General features: G+C 45.5%; 1 protein-coding gene across 1 annotated transcript in view; it reads left to right on the top strand.

The window, feature by feature from the left end:
• wnt4 (wingless-type MMTV integration site family, member 4) overlaps positions 1–18,279 on the top strand; it is a 29,453-nt gene extending 11,174 nt beyond the window's left edge. Inside the window, exons 2-6 of the mRNA XM_055869560.1 lie at positions 13,896–13,977; positions 16,566–16,719; positions 16,845–16,976; positions 17,308–17,450; positions 17,544–18,279. Coding sequence (XP_055725535.1) covers positions 13,896–13,977; positions 16,566–16,719; positions 16,845–16,976; positions 17,308–17,450; positions 17,544–18,014 — 982 coding nt within the window. The 3' untranslated portion in view covers positions 18,015–18,279. The remainder of the gene's footprint in view (positions 1–13,895; positions 13,978–16,565; positions 16,720–16,844; positions 16,977–17,307; positions 17,451–17,543) is intronic.
• The last annotated feature ends 3,552 nt before the right edge of the window (positions 18,280–21,831 follow it).

Genomic DNA, 21,831 nt, shown 5'->3' with positions numbered 1-21,831 from the left:
TAGTTACAGTTTTGACTTAAATCTACTTGAAAATCTTTGTCAAGACCCAAAAATGGTTGTCTAGCAATGTTCAGCAACCAATTTGACAGAGCTTGAAGTGTTTTGAAAATAATAATGGGCAAATGTTGTACACTCCAGGTGTAAAGCTCTTAGAGACTTGCCCAGAAAGACTCACAGCTGTAATCGCTGCCAAAGGTGCATCTACAAAATATTGACTCGGGGGTGTGAATACTTATGGAAATTAGATATTTCTGTATTTCATTTTCAATAAATTTGCAAACATTTCTAAAAACATGTTTTCACTTCATCATTATGGGGTATTGTTTGTGGATGGGTAAAAAAAATACATATTCAATCCATTTTGCATTCAGGCTGTAACACAACAAAATGTGGAATAAGTCAAAGGGTATGAATACTTTCTGAAGGCACTGTATGTTGACCATATTTCAGATGTTGTTTGAAACAGGATGGGTTTGTTTTTGCAAACGGACCAGTAAGTTATATCTGGACAGACTAAACTCATGTTCTGGCATCACATTATGAATGTATTTAAATGGTGTACTTACACCCTCTGTCATATGGCAAAAGCATTTCCTTTAGATCCAATCCAGTGTCTCTGTACATGTACAGATGGGTCCAAAATGATTGACACCCTTGATAAAGATGAACAAAAATGACTGTATAAAATAAATAATTCAAAATACTGAGCTATATTGAATGCTCCATTTTGCGAGGATAACGGCACTGAGCCTTTTTCTAAAATATTTTATGAATTGGAGAACCCATTGGGACGATTCCCAAAGATCCACCACCATATTTTATGGTAGGTATGAGGTTATTTTCTGCTCATACAGTCTCATGTGTATACCAAACCCACCACTGGTGTGCGTGGCCAAAGAGCTCTATTTTCATGTCATCTGACCAAAGCACCGGTTCCAATCCAAGTGCCAATGCTGTTTAGCAGACTCCAGACGTTTACATTTGTTGGATGACATCGAAATAGAGCTCTTTGGCCATCACACCAGTGGTGGGTTTGGCATTGAAATGCATGAGCAGAAAATAACCCCATACCTACTGTAAAATATTGTGGTGGATATTTGATGTTGTGGGGCTATTTTGCTTCCTCTGGTCCTGGGGCCCTTATTAAGGTCAACGTTATCATGAACTTTACCCAGTACCAGGACATTTAGCCACAGTCAAATCAAATAAATCTAAATCTAAATGTTTTGATCAAATGTGCCGAATGCAACAGGTGTAGACTTTACCGGGAAATGCTTACTTACGAACCCATTCCCAACAATACCGTGTTAAAGTTGCGCTATGCAGAAGTCACTCCACCATTTCCTGGTTGTTAAAACTCTAGTAATTTGCCTAAATTCAGTTTATTTGACAAAATAAGCTAGTATAGTGTAGACAATCACTGTACCATCGAACAAAACTTAAAAACGGGAAGCATAGAAATAGTGCAGATAGAACAGACTTTCAAATGGAATAATAGACCTATAACTCACATTTCTATATGTATTTTGTCGGGTCGCTCAAAAAGTTACATACAGTGCCTTTGGAAAGTGTTCAGACTCCTTGACTATTTCCACATTTTCTTATGTTATAGCATTATTCTAAAATTGATCAAAAATCCCCCAAAAATCATAATCAATCTACACACAATACCCCATAATGACAAAGTAAAAAGAGGTTTTTAGACATTTTTGCAAATTTATTACAAATAAAAAACGGAAATATCAGATTTACATAAGTATTCACACCCTTTGCTCAGTGCTTTGTTGAAGCACCTTTGGCAGCGATTAAAGCATTGAGTCTTCTTGGGTATGACGCCACAAGCTTGGCACACCTGTATTTGGAGAGTTTCTCCCATTCTGCTCTGCAGATCCACTCATGCTCTGTGAGGTTTGATGGGGCCTTTTGGCAAACTCCAAGCAGGCTGTCATGTGCCTTTTACTGAGGAATGGCTTCCGTCTGGCCACCCTACCATAAGGGCCTGATTGTTGGAGTGCTGCAGAGATGGTTGCCCTTCTGGAAATTTCTCCCATCTCCACAGAGGAACTCTTAAGCTCTGTCAGAGTGACTATTGGGTTCTTGGTCACCTCCCTGACCAAGGCCCTTCTCCCCCGATTGCCCAGTTTGGCCGGGCAGCCAGCTCTAGGAAGAGCCTTGGTGGTTGCAAACTTCTTCCATTTAAGAATAATGGAGGCCACTGTGTTCTTGGGGACTTTCAATGCTGCAGATATGTTTGTGTACCCTTCACCCAGATCTGTGCCTCGACACAATCCTGTCTCGGAGCTCTGCGGACAATTCCTTCGACCTCATAGCTTGGTTTTTGCTCTGACATGCACTGTCAACTGTGGAACTTTGTATAGACACGTGTGTTCATTTCCAAATCATGGCCAATCAATTGAATTTAGCACAGGAGGACTCCAATAAAGTTGTAGAAACACCTCAAGGAAGATCGATGGAAACAGGATGCACCTGAGCTCAATATTGAGTTTCAACGCAAGGGGTCTGAATACTTATGTAAATAAAAAACAGTTTACCCTTTCAATTTAATACATTTTTGAATAAGGCTGTAACGTAGTAAAATGTGGAAAATTTCAAGTGGTCTGAATGCTCTCCAAAGGCACTGTATTGCCACTTTAAAATGTAAGAAAAATATTTGCTGAATAAAAAAGGAAATAGTAAAACAATAAAATAACAATAACGAGGCTATATACAGGGTTACAAGGAAGTTGAGGTAGTTGCGATAGCAGAAAGAACAGTCTACGACTTGAGTGTCTGGAATCCTTCCTCTGACACCTCCTGGTATAGAGGCCATGAATAGCAGGGAGTTCTGCCCCAGTGATGTACTGGGCTGTACGCACTACCCTCTGTAGCGCCTTGCGGTCAGGTGACGAGCAGTTGCCATGCAGTACCAAGCAGTGATGCATTCAGTAAAGATGCTCTCAATGGTGCAGCTGTAGAACCGTTTGAGGATCTGGCCCATTCCAAATCTTTTCAGCCCCCTGAGGGGGTAGAGGCATGGTCGTGCCCTCTTCAGCACTGTCTTGGTGTGTTTGGACCATGAATGTTCGGCCCTCCGTTTCCTGTAGTCCACGATCAGCTCCTTCGTTTTGTTGACGTTGACGTTGACGTTGTCATCCTGGCACCACACTGCCAGGTCTCTGACCTTCTCCCTATAGACTGTTTCATCATCGTTGGTGTTCAGGCCTACCACCATCGTGTCGTCGGCAAACTTAATGATGGTGTTGGAGTCGTGTGCGGCCACGCACGACTGAGCATGCACCCCCGAGGGGCCCTTCAAGTCCAGGATCCAGTTGCTGAGGGAGGTGTTCAGTCCCAGGGTTCTTAGCTTAGTGGTGAGCTTGGAGGGCGCTATGGTGTTGAATGCTGAGCAGTAGTCAATGAACAGCATTCTCACGTAGGTGTTCCTTTTGTCCAGGAGGGAAAGGGCAGTGTGGAGTGCAATAGAGATTGCATCATCTGTGGATCTGTTGGGGCGGTATGCAAATTTGAGTTGATCCAAGGTTTCTGTGATGATGGTGTTGATGTCAGTCATTACCAGTCTTTCAAAAGCACTTCATTGCTACAGATATAAGTGCTACTGGGCGGTAACCATTTAGACAGGTTGCCTTGGTGTTCTTGGACACAGGGAGTATGGTGGTTTGCTTGAAACGTTCAGGTAATTCAGACTGGGTCAGGGAGTGTTAGTAAAATGTTAGTAAAGACACTTGTCCTCTGGTCAGTGCATGCCTGTGCCAGGACACTGAAACTTGGCCCAAAGACAATAACCCGAACACACATCAAAATCCACAAAGAAATGGTTCATTGGCCACAAAATCAACATTTTGCAATGACCGTCTCAGTCTCCAGACTCAAAACCCAATAAAGATATCAAGGAGTCTGTATGGAGGAATGGTCTAAGATCTCTCCCAATGTGTTCCCCAATTCGTAAAACATTTTAGAAATGGCTCAGTGCCGTTATCATCACAGGATTAGGTATTAAAAGGTACTGGAAAGAAACGTCAATAATTAGAAGGAAAAAAACTATTAGTGTTTAAACAAAATATATTTCTCTGAGCAATTATAGTAGTAGAAAATACTATAATTCCCCCATTTTGTTGGTATATAATATACCTCAGCATTTTAATTTTATAATTTATACAGTCATTCAGTCATTTTTGCTCATCTTTATCAAGGGTGTCAATAATTCCAGACCCCACTGTACACAATTTCCCTGCTTCACAGGAGCCATAATGGGTTCTGGGTTTAGCTTAAGTCAGACTGTGTATACAAACATCAGCAGCCGAAAGTGAAGGCCAGGGTTCAGGTGTTGTTAAGGTCAGAGTTCACTTGTAGAGTCAGTCTGAGCGAGTGTTGCTGTTGTTTGTTGGTTTGACCCGACTACTGGACCAGACTGGATGAACTTCCTCTTTCCTCTCTCTCCTCCTCTGTCTCACTCCTCATTCCCCCACCTCCTCTCACATCTCTTTTTTTCCTCTTCCTCTCCTCAGCTCAGCCCATCTCCTCTGCATCTATCCAACTATCTCCTCTCCTCAGCTCAGCCCATCTCCTCTGCATCTATCCAACTATCTCCTCTCCTCAGCTCAGCCCATCTCCTCTGCATCTATCCAACTATCTCCTCTCCTCAGCTCAGCCCATCTCCTCTGCATCTATCCAACTATCTCCTCTCCTCAGCTCAGCCCATCTCCTCTGCATCTATCCAACTATCTCCTCTCCTCAGCTCAGCCCATCTCCTCTGCATCTATCCAACTATCTCCTCTCCTCAGCTCAGCCCATCTCCTCTGCATCTATCCAACTATCTCCTCTCCTCAGCTCAGCCCATCTCCTCTGCATCTATCCAACTATCTCCTCTCCTCAGCTCAGCCCATCTCCTCTGCATCTATCCAACTATCTCCTCTCCTCAGCTCAGCCCATCTCCTCTGCATCTATCCAACTATCTCCTCTCCTCAGCTCAGCCCATCTCCTCTGCATCTATCCAACTATCTCCTCTCCTCAGCTCAGCCCATCTCCTCTGCATCTATCCAACTATCACCTCTCCTCAGCTCAGCCCATCTCCTCTGCATCTATCCAACTATCTCCTCTCCTCAGCTCAGCCCATCTCCTCTGCATCTATCCAACTATCTCCTCTCCTCTCCCTCCTTCCCTTCGTCTTTTCCATCCCTCCTCCTTCTACTTTCCTCCCTCTACTAATCTCATCCACCTTGTCTTCCTCTTCCTCTTCCATATTCTTTATACCCTCCTCCTGCAATAACCAGCTCTTCTTTATACCCTCCTCCTGCAACAACAAGCAGCTCTTCTTTATACCCTCCCCCTGCAACAACAGGCTCTTCTTTATACCCTCCTCCTGCAACAACAAGCAGCTCTTCTTTATACCCTCCCCCTGCAACAACCAGCTCTTCTTTATACCTTCCCCCTGCAACAACCAGCTCTTCTTTATACCCTCCTCCTGCAACAACAAGCAGCTCTTCTTTATACCCTCCCCCTGCAACAACCAGCTCTTCTTTATACCTTCCCCCTGCAACAACCAGCTCTTCTTTATACCTTCCTCCTGCAACAAGCAGCTCTTCTTTATACCCTCCCCCTGCAACAACCAGCTCTTCTTTATACCTTCCCCCTGCAACAACCAGCTCTTCTTTATACCCTCCTCCTGCAACAACCAGCTCTTCTTTATACCCTCCCCCTGCAACAACCAGCTCTTCTTTATACCCTCCTCCTGCAACAACAAGCAGCTCTTCTTTATACCCTCCTCCTGCAACAACAAGCAGCTCTTCTTTATACCCTCCTCCTGCAACAACAAGCAGCTCTTCTTTATACCCTCCCCCTGCAACAAGCAGCTCTTCTTTATACCCTCCTCCTGCAACAACAAGCAGCTCTTCTTTATACCCTCCCCCTGCAACAACCAGCTCTTCTTTATACCTTCCTCCTGCAACAACCAGCTCTTCCTTATACCCTCCCCCTGCAACAACCAGCTCTTCTTTATACCATCCTCCTGCTACAACAAGCAGCTCTTCTTTATACCCTCCCCCTGCAACAACCAACTCTTCTTTATACCCTCCTCCTGCAACAACAAGCAGCTCTTCTTTATACCCTCCTCCTGCAACAACAAGCAGCTCTTCTTTATACCCTCCCCCTGCAACAACCAACTCTTCTTTATACCTTCCTCCTGCAACAACCAGCTCTTCTTTATGCCCTCCCCCTGCAACAACCAGCTCTTCTTTATGCCCTCCTCCTGCAGCAACCAGCTCTTCTCTATGCCTTCCTCCTGCAGCAACCAGCTCTTCTTTATGCCCTCCTCCTGCAGCAACCAGCTCTTCTCTATGCCCTCCTCCTGCAGCAACCAGCTCTTCTCTATGCCCTCCTCCTGCAGCAACCAGCTCTTCTTTATGTCCTCCTCCTGCAGCAACCAGCTCTTCTTTATACCCTCCCCCTGCAGCAACCAGCTCTTCTCTATGCCCTCCCCCTGCAGCAACCAGCTCTTCTCTATGCATCATCCTGCAGCCACCAGCTCTTCTCTATGCCCTCCTCCTGCAGCAACCAGCTCTTCTCTATGCCCTCCTCCTGCAGCAACCAGCTCTTCTCTATGCCCTCCTCCTGCAGCAACCAGCTCTTCTCTATGCCCTCCCCCTGCAGCAACCAGCTCTTATCTATGCATCATCCTGCAGCAACCAGCTCTTCTTTATGCCCTCCCCCTGCAGCAACCAGCTCTTCTCTATGCCCTCCTCCTGCAGCAACCAGCTCTTCTCTATGCCCTCCTCCTGCAGCAACCAGCTCTTCTCTATGCCCTCCTCCTGCAGCAACCAGCTCTTCTTTTTACCCTCCCCCTGCAACAACCAGCTCTTCTCTATGCCCTCCTCCTGCAACAACCAGCTCTTCTCTATGCCCTCCTCCTGCAGCAACCAGCTCTTCTCTATGCCCTCCTCCTGCAGCAACCAGCTCTTCTTTATGCCCTCCTCCTGCAGCAACCAGCTCTCCTTTATACCCTCCCCCTGCAGCAACCAGCTCTTCTCTATGCCCTCCCCCTGCAGCAACCAGCTCTTCTCTATGCATCATCCTGCAGCAACCAGCTCTTCTCTATGCCCTCCTCCTGCAGCAACCAGCTCTTCTTTATACCCTCCCCCTGCAGCAACCAGCTCTTCTCTATGCCCTCCTCCTGCAGCAACCAGCTCTTCTCTATGCATCATCCTGCAGCAACCAGCTCTTCTCTATGCCCTCCTCCTGCAGCAACCAGCCCTTCTTTATACCTTCCCCCTGCAACAACCAGCTCTTCTTTATACCCTCCCCCTGCAGCAACCAGCTCTTCTCTATGCCCTCCTCCTGCAGCAACCAGCTCTTCTCTATGCCCTCCTCCTGAAGCAACCAGCTCTTCTCTATGCCCTCCTCCTGCAGCAACCAGCTCTTCTCTTTGCCCTCCTCCTGCAGCAACCAACTCTTCTCTATGCCCTCCTCCTGCAGCAACCAGCTCTTCTCTATGCCCTCCTCCTGCAGCAACCAGCTATTCTCTATGCCCTCCTCTTGCAGCAACCAGCTCTTCTCTATGCATCATCCTGCAACAACCAGCTCTTCTTTATGCCCTCCTCCTGCAGCAACCAGCTCTTCTCTATGCCCTCCTCCTGCAGCAACAAGCTCTTCTCTATGTCCTCCTCCTGCAGCAACCAGCTCTTCTCTATGCATCATCCTGCAACAACCAGCTCTTCTCTATGCCCTCCTCCTGCAGCAACCAACTCTTCTCTATGCCTTCCTCCTGCAGCAAGCAGCTCTTCTTTATACCCTCCTCCTGCAGCAACCAGCTCTTCTCTATGCCCTCCTCCCGCAGCAACCAGCTCTTCTTTATGCCTTCCTCCTGCAGCAACCAGCTCTTCTTTATGCCCTCCTCCTGCAGCAACCAGCTCTTCTCTATGCCCTCCTCCTGCAGCAACCAGCTCTTCTCTATGCCCTCCTCCTGCAGCAACCAGCTCTTCTTTATGCATCATCCTGCAGCAACCAGCTCTTCTCTATGCCCTCCTCCAGCAGCAACCAGCTCTTCTCTATGCCCTACTCCTGCAGCAACCAGCTCTTCTCTATGCCCTCCTCCTGCAGCAACCAGCTCTTCTTTATGCATCATCCTGCAGCAACCAGCTCTTCTCTATGCCCTCCTCCAGCAGCAACCAGCTCTTCTCTATGCCCTACTCCTGCAGCAACCAGCACTTCTCTATGCATCATCCTGCAACAACCAGCTCTTCTTTATACCCTCCCCCTGCAACAACCAGCTCTTCTTTATACCCTCCCCCTGCAACAACCAGCTCTTCTTTATACCCTCCCCCTGCAACAACCAGCTCTTCTCTATGCATCATCCTGCAGCAACCAGCTCTCCTTTATACCCTCCCCCTGCAACAACCAGCTCTTCTTTATACCCTTCCCCTGCAACAACCAGCTCTTCTTTATACCCTCCCCCTGCAACAACCAGCTCTTTTCTATGCATCATCCTGCAACAATCAGCTTGGATCACAAACTAAGATACCATTTGAAAGTTCAAATAAATACTGTGTCAATATGAGAGCAACCAAAGCATAGCAGATACATTGATATGACGTGAGCAAAGATGAGTAAATTGTAACCAATTAGATTTAAATCAAAATAAACAATTCACCTTCTTTCAATGATAGTCCCAAAATAAAGTTCATATATAATCCTAACCAAAGTCTCAATGTCCAATGTTAATAAGGAAGTCAAAATCCAATCCAAGAACAGTTCAAGACAAATAGTCAATCTCAAAGCAAGAATCCCCCTTCAAAATAAATATGTAACTGCAAAAAAGAAAACAGTAAACAGTGTCACACTCCTATCTCCTCCTCCTCCTCTTTCCTTTCCTTTCCATGACATTTTCATCCTCATCTGCATCATATTGCTGAGATTGTTATGATGGTAATTTCAATTACTATTGAAATATGTCCTTGTTGTATATTTAATTTGCACTGTATTGTAATATACTGTAGCCACAACAGCTGCACAGATTCCCATAGACTCCTATAGAGTACATCTTAATATTCAAAATAGTCTGAAAACATAAGAAAAGTTAAGCCATCATGAAAGAAGCCAACCAGAACCAGTTCTTTAATTTCACTGCAAACTGAAGAAAGAAGATGAGAGAAAACCACTACATTATTGAGATGCACCCATTTTCTCTACTGACAATCAGGCTCAAAATTATTGCTCATCAAATGTATCCTTGCCCCTTTCCGTAAAATGTTGACATAGTTTTCTGATGAAACACATTTGCTGTCGGGTGCAGACCGTGAGTTTGTTTTTGTCAGAGTCAGTCCTTTAAGAACATTGCCTGGAAGGCACTAACATGGCTGCCAAGAAATTATGTTATGTTGTCTACGTCTCAGAGCAGCCTAAGCTTCTTGGTTGAAACCTGAAAGGATCAACTTTTTCTGTCTGGCTGTTGATGGTCTGGGCCTTGGGCTGTGCTGCCTCTGTGCCTTAGGGGAGACTCCTGAGAGGAGACTGAGATCAGGCTGCCCTCTGCAGGCCAGACTGGGTTCTGCAAGTGTGTCTGCTGACTCCAGTCCAGCAGAGGTTATCCCAGGTCATCATATCATACTAGCTCAGAAAGTGGTGGTACAGAGTCATCCATGCTGCTGGTATATACATGGGCCTGGAGTTTCTCTAAGAATAATCATGTATTGTTAGTTTTCTTGGAAATGCATATTTTGAAATGCTTATTTTGCTTTTAACCCAACCCCATGAGAAACACACACACACGCACGCACATACGCACACACACGCACACGCACACACAAACACAGAGAGAGAGGTTGGTAGCCAGCCAGGGTCAGCCGCGGTGCATCACCGTAGGTACAACGATTTGCTATATTTTATGTGGCCATATATCTAGGTGAGGGGTTCATCAATGTGCTGGGGCATACCACAGTATGCAGAAATCCAAAGATTGCCATTTAGAACTGGTAATCTCTACAGACCCCTCACTGCTATTTGTGTGTGTTTGAGTATCTGCGCGTGTGCCTTGCCACAAACCTTTCCACTTACTTTCCCAATCATGCTTCCAGAATGTCTGTGGTTGTCCTGTTGGCTGGCTAAACTTTGTCCTCCACTAGCTGTGTGGTCAGAAAAAAAACATTTGACTTACATTTCATGCACAGTGAAGCAATGATAACTTACTATAGGATAAAACTACAGCTGAATATTGCAGTGAACACAGATAAACAGTATCTGTTACTGTGTATTGTTTTCTGTGAGGAGCTCCCTAACCCTATATATACCTCCACCTGTTTACCTCTCCTGTGTACTCAGCAGAGGAAAGGTAAGCAGTGCTAGTTTAATCAACTGATATAAATACCCTGGGAGAGACAGAAACAGAGAGAGGTGTGTGTAAGAGTGTGTGAGGGCTGGTCTCTGTGAGGTCCTCCTCTGTGTTAGAAGAGATTCATCTGGGGGTTAATCTGTCCTCAGAGGAAGGGCTAGTTGATATAGCCAGAGCTCAGATACAGACCTATCTACCTCAGATATGGTGTACAGCATGGCATCTTTAGAGCATCACACTTGTTTAGCCAAGGGGGGTTTCTCTCACCTATCTATCTGTCCTCCTTTCTCTCAGTCTCCACTCCACCCTCACCACCCTTCCTCTACAGCCCAGATACCATCTCTCTTTCTCTTTCTCTCTCTCTCTCGCTCTCTCTCGCTCCCGCTCTCTCTCTCTCAATGTAGAACTGCAGTGGTAAGTGTCTGTGTCTGTCTCTGTTTCTGCGGTAAGGCTGTAGTGGAGTGGTTGCGTGCTAAGTTGCGCTGGGCTAAGCTTGTTGGAGCCAGCAGTGTTGTCAGGGCTGCGATGCGTAATGCAACACAAACACACAGCAGCCGGCCAACAAACCACACTCCAGGTGGAATGCGACCACGAACCGTCTGACTATACCTCCCAGAGAGAGAGAGAGTGAGAGAGATGGTGTGAGTGGGAGAGAAAGGAAGAAGAATGAGAGCAAGGGGAAAGAGTGGAAACAGCGGGTACACGGCCAAATAAAGAGATAAAGATGGAAGCACTGAATACACTAACACACACACTAACACACACCAACTATTATTACTAACACACACACTAACACACACCAACTATTATTACTAACACACACACTAACACACACCAACTATTATTACTAACACACACACTAACACACACCAACTATTATTACAAACACACACCAACTATTATTACTAACACACACACTAACACACACCAACTATTATTACTAACACACACACTAACACACACCAACTATTATTACTAACACACACCAACTATTATTACTAACACACACCAACTATTATTACTAACACACACACTGACACACACCAACTATTATTACTAACACACACACTAACACACACCAACTATTATTACTAACACACATGCACACACTCCCCAAATGTCTGGGCTAGTCTTTTCCCATGCAGTAGGGTTTCACAAACACATAGACAGAACTACACCTGCGTAGAGCTTATCTGTCCTTCCCATGTGCTTTATCCAATGTTTATTAAATGTTTCCAGGGTCAGAGCTGGGCCAGTGGCATGCCAGCAACAGCAACTGGTGCTTTATGAGTACTTTCATCTCTGTGTGTGTGTTAGTGTGTGCGTCCGTGTGCGCATACGTGCGTGTGTATGTGTGTCCATGCGTGCATGTGTGCGTGTGTGTGTGGGGGGGGGGGGGGGGGGGGGGTGTACTGAATGCTGAGGGGGACAGGTTTATGCGATAGGAGAGATGCTGAGCCTCACCAGCTGCAGTGCAGACAGACAGTGGTTCTCCAGTGTTCAGAAGAGGCCTGATAGTCTCAAGGTGACTTCATCACACTATCACAGCTGGATGTATGGAGACTCTGTACCCAAACAGACAGAACACACAGCTCAAGGTCGTAGGTCTTTCTCTTGTATAGCTGTATTTGAACTTCAATGTATTTTACTGAGGGGAAGATGCGTATGTGCAAATTGAGAAAGAATAATTATTTAACTGCAAATCTATCAAATTTTAAATGAAGAGAATAATGCATCCATGATTCTGAGGTGCATGAAAAAACATTAAAGAGAAACAATTTAATACAGTATCTGTTCAGATTATACAGTATCTGTTCCGATTATACAGTATCTGTTCCGATTATACAGTATCTGTTCAGATTATACAGTATATGTTCAGATTATACAGTATATGTTCAGATTATACAGTATCCGTTCAGATTATACAGTATATGTTCAGATTATACAGTATATGTTCAGATTATACAGTATCTGTTCAGATTATACAGTATATGTTCAGATTATACAGTATCTGTTCAGATTATACAGTATATGTTCAGATTATACAGTATATGTTCAGATTATACAGAATCTGTTCCGATTAGACAGTATATATTCAGATTATACAGTATCTGTTCAGATTATACAGTATATGTTCAGATTATACAGTATATGTTCAGATTATACAATATATATTCAGATTATACAGTATATATTCAGATTATACAGTATATGTTCAGATTATACAGTATATGTTCAGATTATACAGTATATGTTCAGATTATACAGTATATATTCAGATTATACAGTATATGTTCAGATTATACAGTATATGTTCAGATTATACAGTATATGTTCAGTATGTACCATTTTATCTGTTGGTGAAGACAGTTGGTTATGAACTGAGCCTGTACCATTTAATTCATAAAAAGTGATTGATTGTTGTTGTCAGACAAGCATTCAGACAGGCTGAGGGAGGAAGGCAGCAGTGCTCTGATAGTGAGGTCCCCTGCTGTATAGACAAGACTGTCGGAGGGAGGATGTGGTCGAGTGGTCATGGTCGAGGTTATCTGACTTTTGAGTGGAGAGGAGATGACCATGAGAGAGAAGGAGATGGAGAGAGAGAGAGAAAGTGTGTGTGTGTGTGTGTGTGTGTGTGTGTATGTGTGTGTGTGTGTGTGTGTGTGTATGTGTGTGTGTGTGTGTGTGTGTGTGTGTGTGTGTGTGTGTGTGTGTGTGTGTGTGTGTGTGTGTGTGTGTGTGTGTGTGTGTGTGTGTGTGTGTGTGTGTGTGTTGAGAGAGAAAGGGAGAGAGGGTGTTATCTGCATGGAGAAGAGTAGGTGACTGTGTGAGAGAGAAATAGAGAGAGCGAGAGAGAGAGAGAGAGAGAGAGAGAGAGAGAGAGGGAGAGAGAGAGAGAGACAGGCAGAGATATATAGAGAGAGGTTATCTGGGCTGTAGAGGAAAGGTGGTGAGGGCAGAAGGCTAGAAGGAGGTGTGTGGACTATCAGCCCTGGGAGAGACCCCAATCAACCTTACCTAATGATACCCTGTCAACATCGGAGAGAGAGAAGTACAGGGAGACTGACAGAGAGAGAGAAGGAGAGAGAGAGGGGGAAGAGAGTGAGGTGAGGGACAGATAGAGAGAGAGGAAGGAAGGGAGAGAGGGAAGGAGGGAGAGGTGAGGGAGGGCCACAGACAAGGCCCAGACAGCCCCTCTGTCGAAAGTTCTGGTGAAGAGTATGTCTGTGATGAGCGTATGAGATGGGTCTATTTCTGTAAGGTGCTTTTAGCCAAAGAGATATGGGACTGAAGGGGTGAGGAGTGACCTGTATGCCCTGGAGGTGGTTTAGATGATACCACTATTTCCCTCTTCGCAACATGATGTAGAACTTGCACCGAGCCCACACTGAGGCATCTGTGTCTGTCACTTTCGTCTCATCATTGTTATTGGAGGGGTCATTGTGTTGTTATTTGTCTAGTTGCACATTTAATATTAACCCCCCCCCCACCCACCCCCCGCCCCCCCCCCCCCCCCCCCCCCCCCCCCCCCCCCCCTTCTTTGTGTCTCTGTCAGGTACCTGGCTAAACTGTCGTCGGTGGGCAGTATCAGTGATGAGGAGACGTGTGAACGTCTGCGAGGACTCATCCATAAACAGGTACACATCTACCATGACAAACAGTGGCAATATGTTCAGATTTCAAGGTTGGCAGGGTATGACAGGATGGTACATATGTTATAAAAGTTACACTACCGTTCAAAAGTTTGGAGTCACTTAGAAATGTCCTTGTTTTTGAAAGAAAAGCTCATCCAAGTTTATCATTTTAAAAGACTAATTGATCATTAGAAAAACCCTTTTGCAATTATGTTAGCACAGCTGAAAACTGTTGTTCTGATTAAAGAAGCAATAAAACTGACCTTCTTTAGACTAGTTGAGTATCTGGATCATCAGCATTTATGGGATCGATTACAGGCTCTAAATGTCCAGAAACAAACTCGTCAGTCTATTCTTGTTCTGAAATGAAGGCTATTCCATGTGAGAAATTGCCAAGAAACTGAAGATCTCGTACAACGCTGTGTACTACTCCCTTCATAGAACAGCGCAAACTGGCTCTAACCAGTTTGAATAGAAAGAGGAGTGGGAGGCCCTGGTGCACAACTGAGCAAGAGGACAAGTACATTAGAGTGTCTAGTTTAAGAAACAGACACCTCACAAGTCCTCAACTGGCAGCTTCATTAAATAGTACCCGCAAAACACCAGTCTCAACGTCAACAGTGAAGTGATGACTCCGGGATGCTGGCCTTCTAGGCAGAGTTGCAAAGAAAATGCCATATCTCAGACTGGCCAATAAAACGAAAATATTAAAATGTGCAAAAGAACACAGACACTGGACAGAGGAACTCTGCCTAGAAGGCCAGTATACCCGAGTCGCCTCTTCACTGTTGACGTTGACGTTTAATGGACAAAAACAAGGACATTTCTAAGTGACCCCAAACTTTTGAACGGTAGTGTATGTCCAAGTCTTTAAATGCAAGATAGAAGATACAAGCCATAGTAATTGAACTTGAACCAGGTGCAGATCTGTAATGTTATGATCATTATTCTAACCAGATACAGATCTGTAATGTTATGACCATTATTCTAACCAGGTGCAGATCTGTAATGTTATGATCATTATTCTAACCAGATACAGATCTGTAATGTTATGACCATTATTCTAACCAGGTGCAGATCTGTAATGTTATGATCATTATTCTAACCAGATACAGATCTGTAATGTTATTATCATTATTCTAACCAGATACAGATCTGTAATGTTATTATCATTATTCTAACCAGATACAGATCTGTAATGTTATGACCATTATTCTAACCAGATACAGATCTGTAATGTTATTATCATTATTCTAACCAGGTGCAGATCTGTAATGTTATGACCATTATTCTAACCAGGTGCAGATCTGTAATGTTATTACCATTATTCTAACCAGGTGCAGATCTGTAATGTTATGACCATTATTCTAACCAGGTGCAGATCTGTAATGTTATGATCATTATTCTAACCAGGTGCAGATCTGTAATGTTATGATCATTATTCTAACCAGGTGCAGATCTGTAATGTTATGATCATTATTCTAACCAGGTGCAGATCTGTAATGTTATGATCATTATTCTAACCAGATACAGATCTGTAATGTTATTATCATTATTCTAACCAGATACAGATCTGTAATGTTATGACCATTATTCTAACCAGGTGCAGATCTGTAATGTTATTATCATTATTCTAACCAGATACAGATCTGTAATGTTATTATCATTATTCTAACCAGATACAGATCTGTAATGTTATTATCATTATTCTAACCAGATACAGATCTGTAATGTTATGACCATTATTCTAACCAGATACAGATCTGTAATGTTATTATCATTATTCTAACCAGATACAGATCTGTAATGTTATTATCATTATTCTAACCAGATGCAGATCTGTAATGTTATTATCATTATTCTAACCAGATACAGATCTATAATGTTATTATCATTATTCTAACCAGGTGCAGATCTGTAATGTTATGACCATTATTCTAACCAGGTGCAGATCTGTAATGTTATGACCATTATTCTAACCAGGTGCAGATCTGTAATGTTATGATCATTATTCTAACCAGGTGCAGATCTGTAATGTTATGATCATTATTCTAACCAGATACAGATCTGTAATGTTATGACCATTATTCTAACCAGATACAGATCTGTAATGTTATGACCATTATTCTAACCAGATACAGATCTGTAATGTTATGATCATTATTCTAACCAGGTGCAGATCTGTAATGTTATGATCATTATTCTAACCAGATACAGATCTGTAATGTTATGATCATTATTCTAACCAGGTGCAGATCTGTAATGTTATGACCATTATTCTAACCAGGTGCAGATCTGTAATGTTATGACCATTATTCTAACCAGGTGCAGATCTGTAATGTTATGATCATTATTCTAACCAGGTGCAGATCTGTAATGTTATGATCATTATTCTAACCAGATACAGATCTGTAATGTTATGACCATTATTCTAACCAGATACAGATCTGTAATGTTATGATCATTATTCTAACCAGATACAGATCTGTAATGTTATGATCATTATTCTAACCAGGTGCAGATCTGTAATGTTATGACCATTATTCTAACCAGGTGCAGATCTGTAATGTTATGACCATTATTCTAACCAGGTGCAGATCTGTAAGCGCAGTGTGGAGGTGATGGATGCTGTTCGGCACGGGGCTCAGCTAGCCATAGACGAGTGCCAGTTTCAGTTCCGGAACCGCCGATGGAACTGCTCCACACTGGAAACCATGCCTGTCTTTGGCAAGATTGTCACACAGGGTATGCCTCAGTATCAATAACTTATTTTAGAATAAATATACTTATGAACTTCTCAGGATAAAAACATTGCATTTCAGTTGTAGGTGTGTGTTTAACGTTGGCCTGTGTGCGTGTGTTCTTGACAGGCACTCGGGAGGCAGCCTTTGTTTATGCCATCTCAGCAGCCAGTGTGGCGTTCGCTGTGACCCGGGCCTGCAGCAGCGGAGAGCTGGAGAAATGTGGCTGCGACCACAACGTCCACGGAGTCAGTCCAGAAGGTACACACACACACACACACACACACACACACACACACACACACACACACACACACACACACACACACACACACACACATACACACACACACACACACACACACACACACACACACACACACACAGCTGGTGAGGATCAGCATCTCTCCTATCGCATAAACCTGTCCCCCTCAGCATTCAGTACCCCCGCACACACACACACACACACACACACACACACACACACACACACACACACACACACACACACACACACACACACACACACTGTTTGACTGCTAACTCTCCCTCCCTCCCTCCCTCCCTCCCTCCCTCCCTCCCTCCCTCCCAGGGTTCCAGTGGTCAGGCTGTAGTGATAACATTGCTTATGGAGTGGCCTTCTCTCAATCCTTTGTTGATGTGAGGGAGAGGAGTAAAGGACAGTCCCCCAGCAGAGCACTCATGAACCTACACAACAATGAGGCCGGGAGGAAGGTATGACATATGACAAGCAACAACTCTGTCATAGCAAAGTCAACAGCAAAGAAAAAGACAGGAGATAAAAGCATTCTTTCTGTTTCCCTGCAGGCCATTCTGAGCCACATGCGTGTGGAGTGTAAGTGTCATGGCGTGTCAGGGTCCTGTGAGGTGAAGACCTGCTGGAAGGCCATACCCCCATTCCGCAAGGTGGGCAACGCCATCAAGGAGAAATTCGACGGCGCCACAGAGGTGGAGCAGCGCAAGGTGGGCACCACCAAGGTCCTGGTGCCACGGAACTCCCAGTTCAAACCTCACACAGACGAAGACCTGGTCTACCTTGACCCCAGTCCCGACTTCTGTGACCACGACCCGCGCACACCAGGCATGCTGGGTACAGCGGGGCGGCAGTGTAACCGGACATCAAAGGCCATCGATGGCTGTGAGCTGATGTGCTGCGGCCGGGGCTTCCAGACAGAGGAGGTGGAGGTGGTGGACAGGTGCAGCTGTAAGTTCCACTGGTGCTGCTATGTCAAGTGCAAACAGTGCCGCAAGATGGTGGAGATGCACACCTGCCGGTGATCACCATGGAAATCCCCAATGGAGACCCAAACAAATGCCCCATCACACCCCACTCTCTCCTTTCTCACCTGCACAGAAGGGTGGGAGGGAGGGAGAGGGGTATGGTGTTTGTGGTTTACCTTTTCCCCGTTTCAAAACCATCTCTATTCCTTTACAATAGACCCCGGGAACAAACAGACAGAGGTGGACAGAGGACATGGGCGTTCCCAGTCAGTTCATACAATGTTAAAGGAAAATGATACACATGCACGGGATGTATAGAACTAAAAAGACATATATATATATATATATATATATATATATATATATATATATATATATATATATATATATATATATATATATCCCAACAGAGTATTTTCCCTCTCTTCATCTTGTCTCACTCTCAGTTGATTCTCATTGTTTTGGTTGCTTTTGTTATCTTTTATTCCTTTTCTGTTCATTTTGTTTTTTAACTTATTTGACATTGTTGTGAGCGATTCGGGGGTTCGGTGAGGGGAGAGTGGACTGCGGGGGAGAGGGGGACTGAGGGGGGGTTCGGTGAGGGGAGAGTGGACTGCAGGGGAGAGGGGGACTGAGGGTGGGTTCGGTGAGGGGAGAGTGGACTTCAGGGGAGAGGGGGACTGAGGGTGGGTTCGGTGAGGGGAGAGTGGACTTCAGGGGAGAGGGGGACTGAGGGTGGGTTCGGTGAGGGGGGAGTGGACTGCAGGGGAGAGGGGGACTGAGGGTGGGTTCGGTGAGGGGAGAGTGGACTGCAGGGGAGAGGAGGACTGAGGGGGGGTTCGATGAGGGGAGAGTGGACTGCAGGGGAGAGGGGGACTGAGGGGGGGTTCGGTGAGGGGAGAGTGGACTGCAGGGGAGAGGGGGACTGAGGGGGGGTTCGGTGAGGGGAGAGTGGACTGCAGGGGGAGAGGGGGACTGAGGGTGGGTTCGGTGAGGGGAGAGTGGACTTCAGGGGAGAGGGGGACTGAGGGTGGGTTCGGTGAGGGGAGAGTGGACTGCAGGGGAGAGGGGGACTGAGGGGGGGTTCGGTGAGGGGAGAGTGGACTGCAGGAGAGAGGGGGACTGAGGGGGGGTTCGGTGAGGGGGGAGTGGACTGCAGGGGAGAGGGGGACTGAGGGGGGGTTCGGTGAGGGGGGAGTGTACTGCAGGGGAGAGGGGGACTGGGGGGGGGGTTCGGTGAGGGGGGAGTGGACTGCAGGGGAGAGGGGGACTGAGGGGGGGTTCGGTGAGGGGAGAGTGGACTGCAGGGGAGAGGGGGACTGAGGGGGGGTTCGGTGAGGGGGGAGTGGACTGCAGAGGAGAGGGGGACTGAAGGTGGGTTCGGTGAGGGGAGAGTGGACTGCAGGGGAGAGGGGAACTGAGGGTGGGTTCGGTGAGGGGAGAGTGGACTGCAGGGGAGAGGGGGACTGAGGGGGCGTTCGGTGAGGGGGGAGTGGACTGCAGGGGAGAGGGGGACTGAGGGGAGAGGGGGACTGAAGGTGGGTTCGGTGAGGGGAGAGTGGACTGCAGGGGAGAGGGGGACTGAGGTTGGGGTATATTGGACCCGGGGAAAGTGGGATGGCGTAGTGGGGAAAGGGTGGGTGGAGTTTAGGAGGGGGGGGGGCTGAGTTTGCCCTCTGTCTTTGCTGCTGCTTTAGGGACTCATCTAGAGTGCTGGATATAAAGGGAGAGACACGACTGTCTGTCGGTCTGAGAGAACCGCCCAGAGGAGGAACGCTGACCGACAGACAGACAGACATTATTATTTGCGGTCCAGGTGTACATGACCGTGTTGTGTTGGGGTTTAGTTGTGTGGCCATTTGTCCCTGTACAGCCCTGATACTGCTCCACTCATCAAATTAGTCACAGATTCACAGGGTTACTCACCGAGTCAAATAATTACTCAGGTCTCACAGAATCACTCACAGGCCGGGATTCCATCTGATCGCCAGTTATGGGCTTTGCGGCTTTTAAAGGCATTGTTCCCATGTTCGCAAAGATCCAATTCATGGTAAACGCTGCATATGTCGGCTCAATCAGAAATTGGATTGAATCCCATCATTAGTCTGTGTCAGACCAAGGGGGAGTTTACCCATACAGATACAGATACAGATACAGAGACAGACAGACAGACAGACAGACAGACAGACAGACAGACAGACAGGGCTGGGTGAAGCAGGGATGCTGTGCAAGATGACTTAAGCACTTTTCTCTCCGACCGCACATATCACACCACAAACCACCATCCCTACAGCTTACCACATACAACGAAGTCTACACACACAACGGTCCCTACAGCTTATTACACAAAACGCAATTACTACACACATCACCGTCCATACAACTTACCAAACATAAAGACGCCAACACACACAAATCATACACCACACACACACTGAATAGATAACGTATAACACACACTAGCCACACACACGACACCATATTCCACACACAGCATACCATACGCTACTGCCAAGGCACAGGGACTGACCTATGTATGGCTATCATGTACAACCACATAAACCCAAGCTTTTCTATAGTAACATGCTATTCATTATAGAAACATAGATCTGTAAAGACTTATACACTGAAGAAGACTATTCTGAGTATGAATGTATATTAAAATGAAATATATGCTGTGTCAAAGACTATACTCTTGTTTGTCATATTTCTTTTGCACAAAAGAAAATAACTCTGTTATGCTGTGTGTGTGTGTGTGTGTGTGTGTGTGTGTGTGTGTGTGTGTGTGTGTGTGTGTGTGTGTGTGTGTGTGTGTGTGTGTGTGTGTGTGTGTGTGTGTGTGTGTGTGTGTGTGTGTGAGAGAGACGGAGCGTATTTGTTGGCTTAATATCATTCATTAAAATAACAAACATTGCAGCTGACTTGGTACCAACATAATAAAAAATAAAAATCCTGTCATTGTCTTGAGTCCATTTAGTTGTGCCCTGAAGCTAAACCCAGGCCTGATTCCTTCAAGGTATGTGTTTAGTAGTGCCAGGCAGGCAGGCAGGATGAATGGCATGGACCAGGGACCAGGGACCAGGGACGTTCGTTCACCAGGGAGGCCTACAGAGTCCTGCCACAGTCTGGGAGAGCTTCTCTATGTTGATTTCCACGTTGTCAAATATATAGACTAGAAGTACTAAAGAGGAAAGAAAATACAGGTATGGAGCAAACACTAAGTAACATTTATATGGAGACTTTACCTTATCGGTTTGTGAGAGATACAGAGATATAGTATACATGGAACAGAACAGATACATTAAACCTACATGTGTAGAAAAGAGAAGGCTATTACTTGGGGGCATCTAATCTATACAATGAGTTTTTGTCTTTACTGTCACTGGAAATCCAGAGATAAGCCTTAACAAGGGAACCCTCCCTGGAGTCTGACACCCCTCACCCTCCACCCACACACACACATACGTCACCACAGGACACACATTTCTATGGAAACTGTCCGTGTGTGTGTGTTAGGAACATTACACCCCCAGGGTCTTCCCTCCAAATATAATCACATGTATGTGCCATAGATCAACACATCTATCAGTCCAGATATCAGGACACATATCCCCTGGCCATGGGAGCAGTCACAGTGGGTTTGGGAAGAAACAGCACAGAGGTTCATATTTCACAGCTTCTCTGATTCTTCTCAAATCAGACGGTAAGAAGGCCAGTAAACCAGAGAGCAGGGATTACCCTGAAATGCAGACCACATGGCATCACTGATATCTTTCTCTTGTCTGCCTCCAATAAGGCCCTCTGATGTCCCAGACGATGTGGATAGAAGGGAGTGGGCCGCTACAGTGATTGGCTGATAATATTCCTCATATTG

This window comes from Salvelinus fontinalis, chromosome 18, assembly GCF_029448725.1.
Source record: "Salvelinus fontinalis isolate EN_2023a chromosome 18, ASM2944872v1, whole genome shotgun sequence".
Taxonomy (NCBI): domain Eukaryota; kingdom Metazoa; phylum Chordata; class Actinopteri; order Salmoniformes; family Salmonidae; genus Salvelinus; species Salvelinus fontinalis.
Note: the sequence above shows the minus strand (reverse complement) of the source record. Positions and strands in the feature narration are given on the sequence as shown.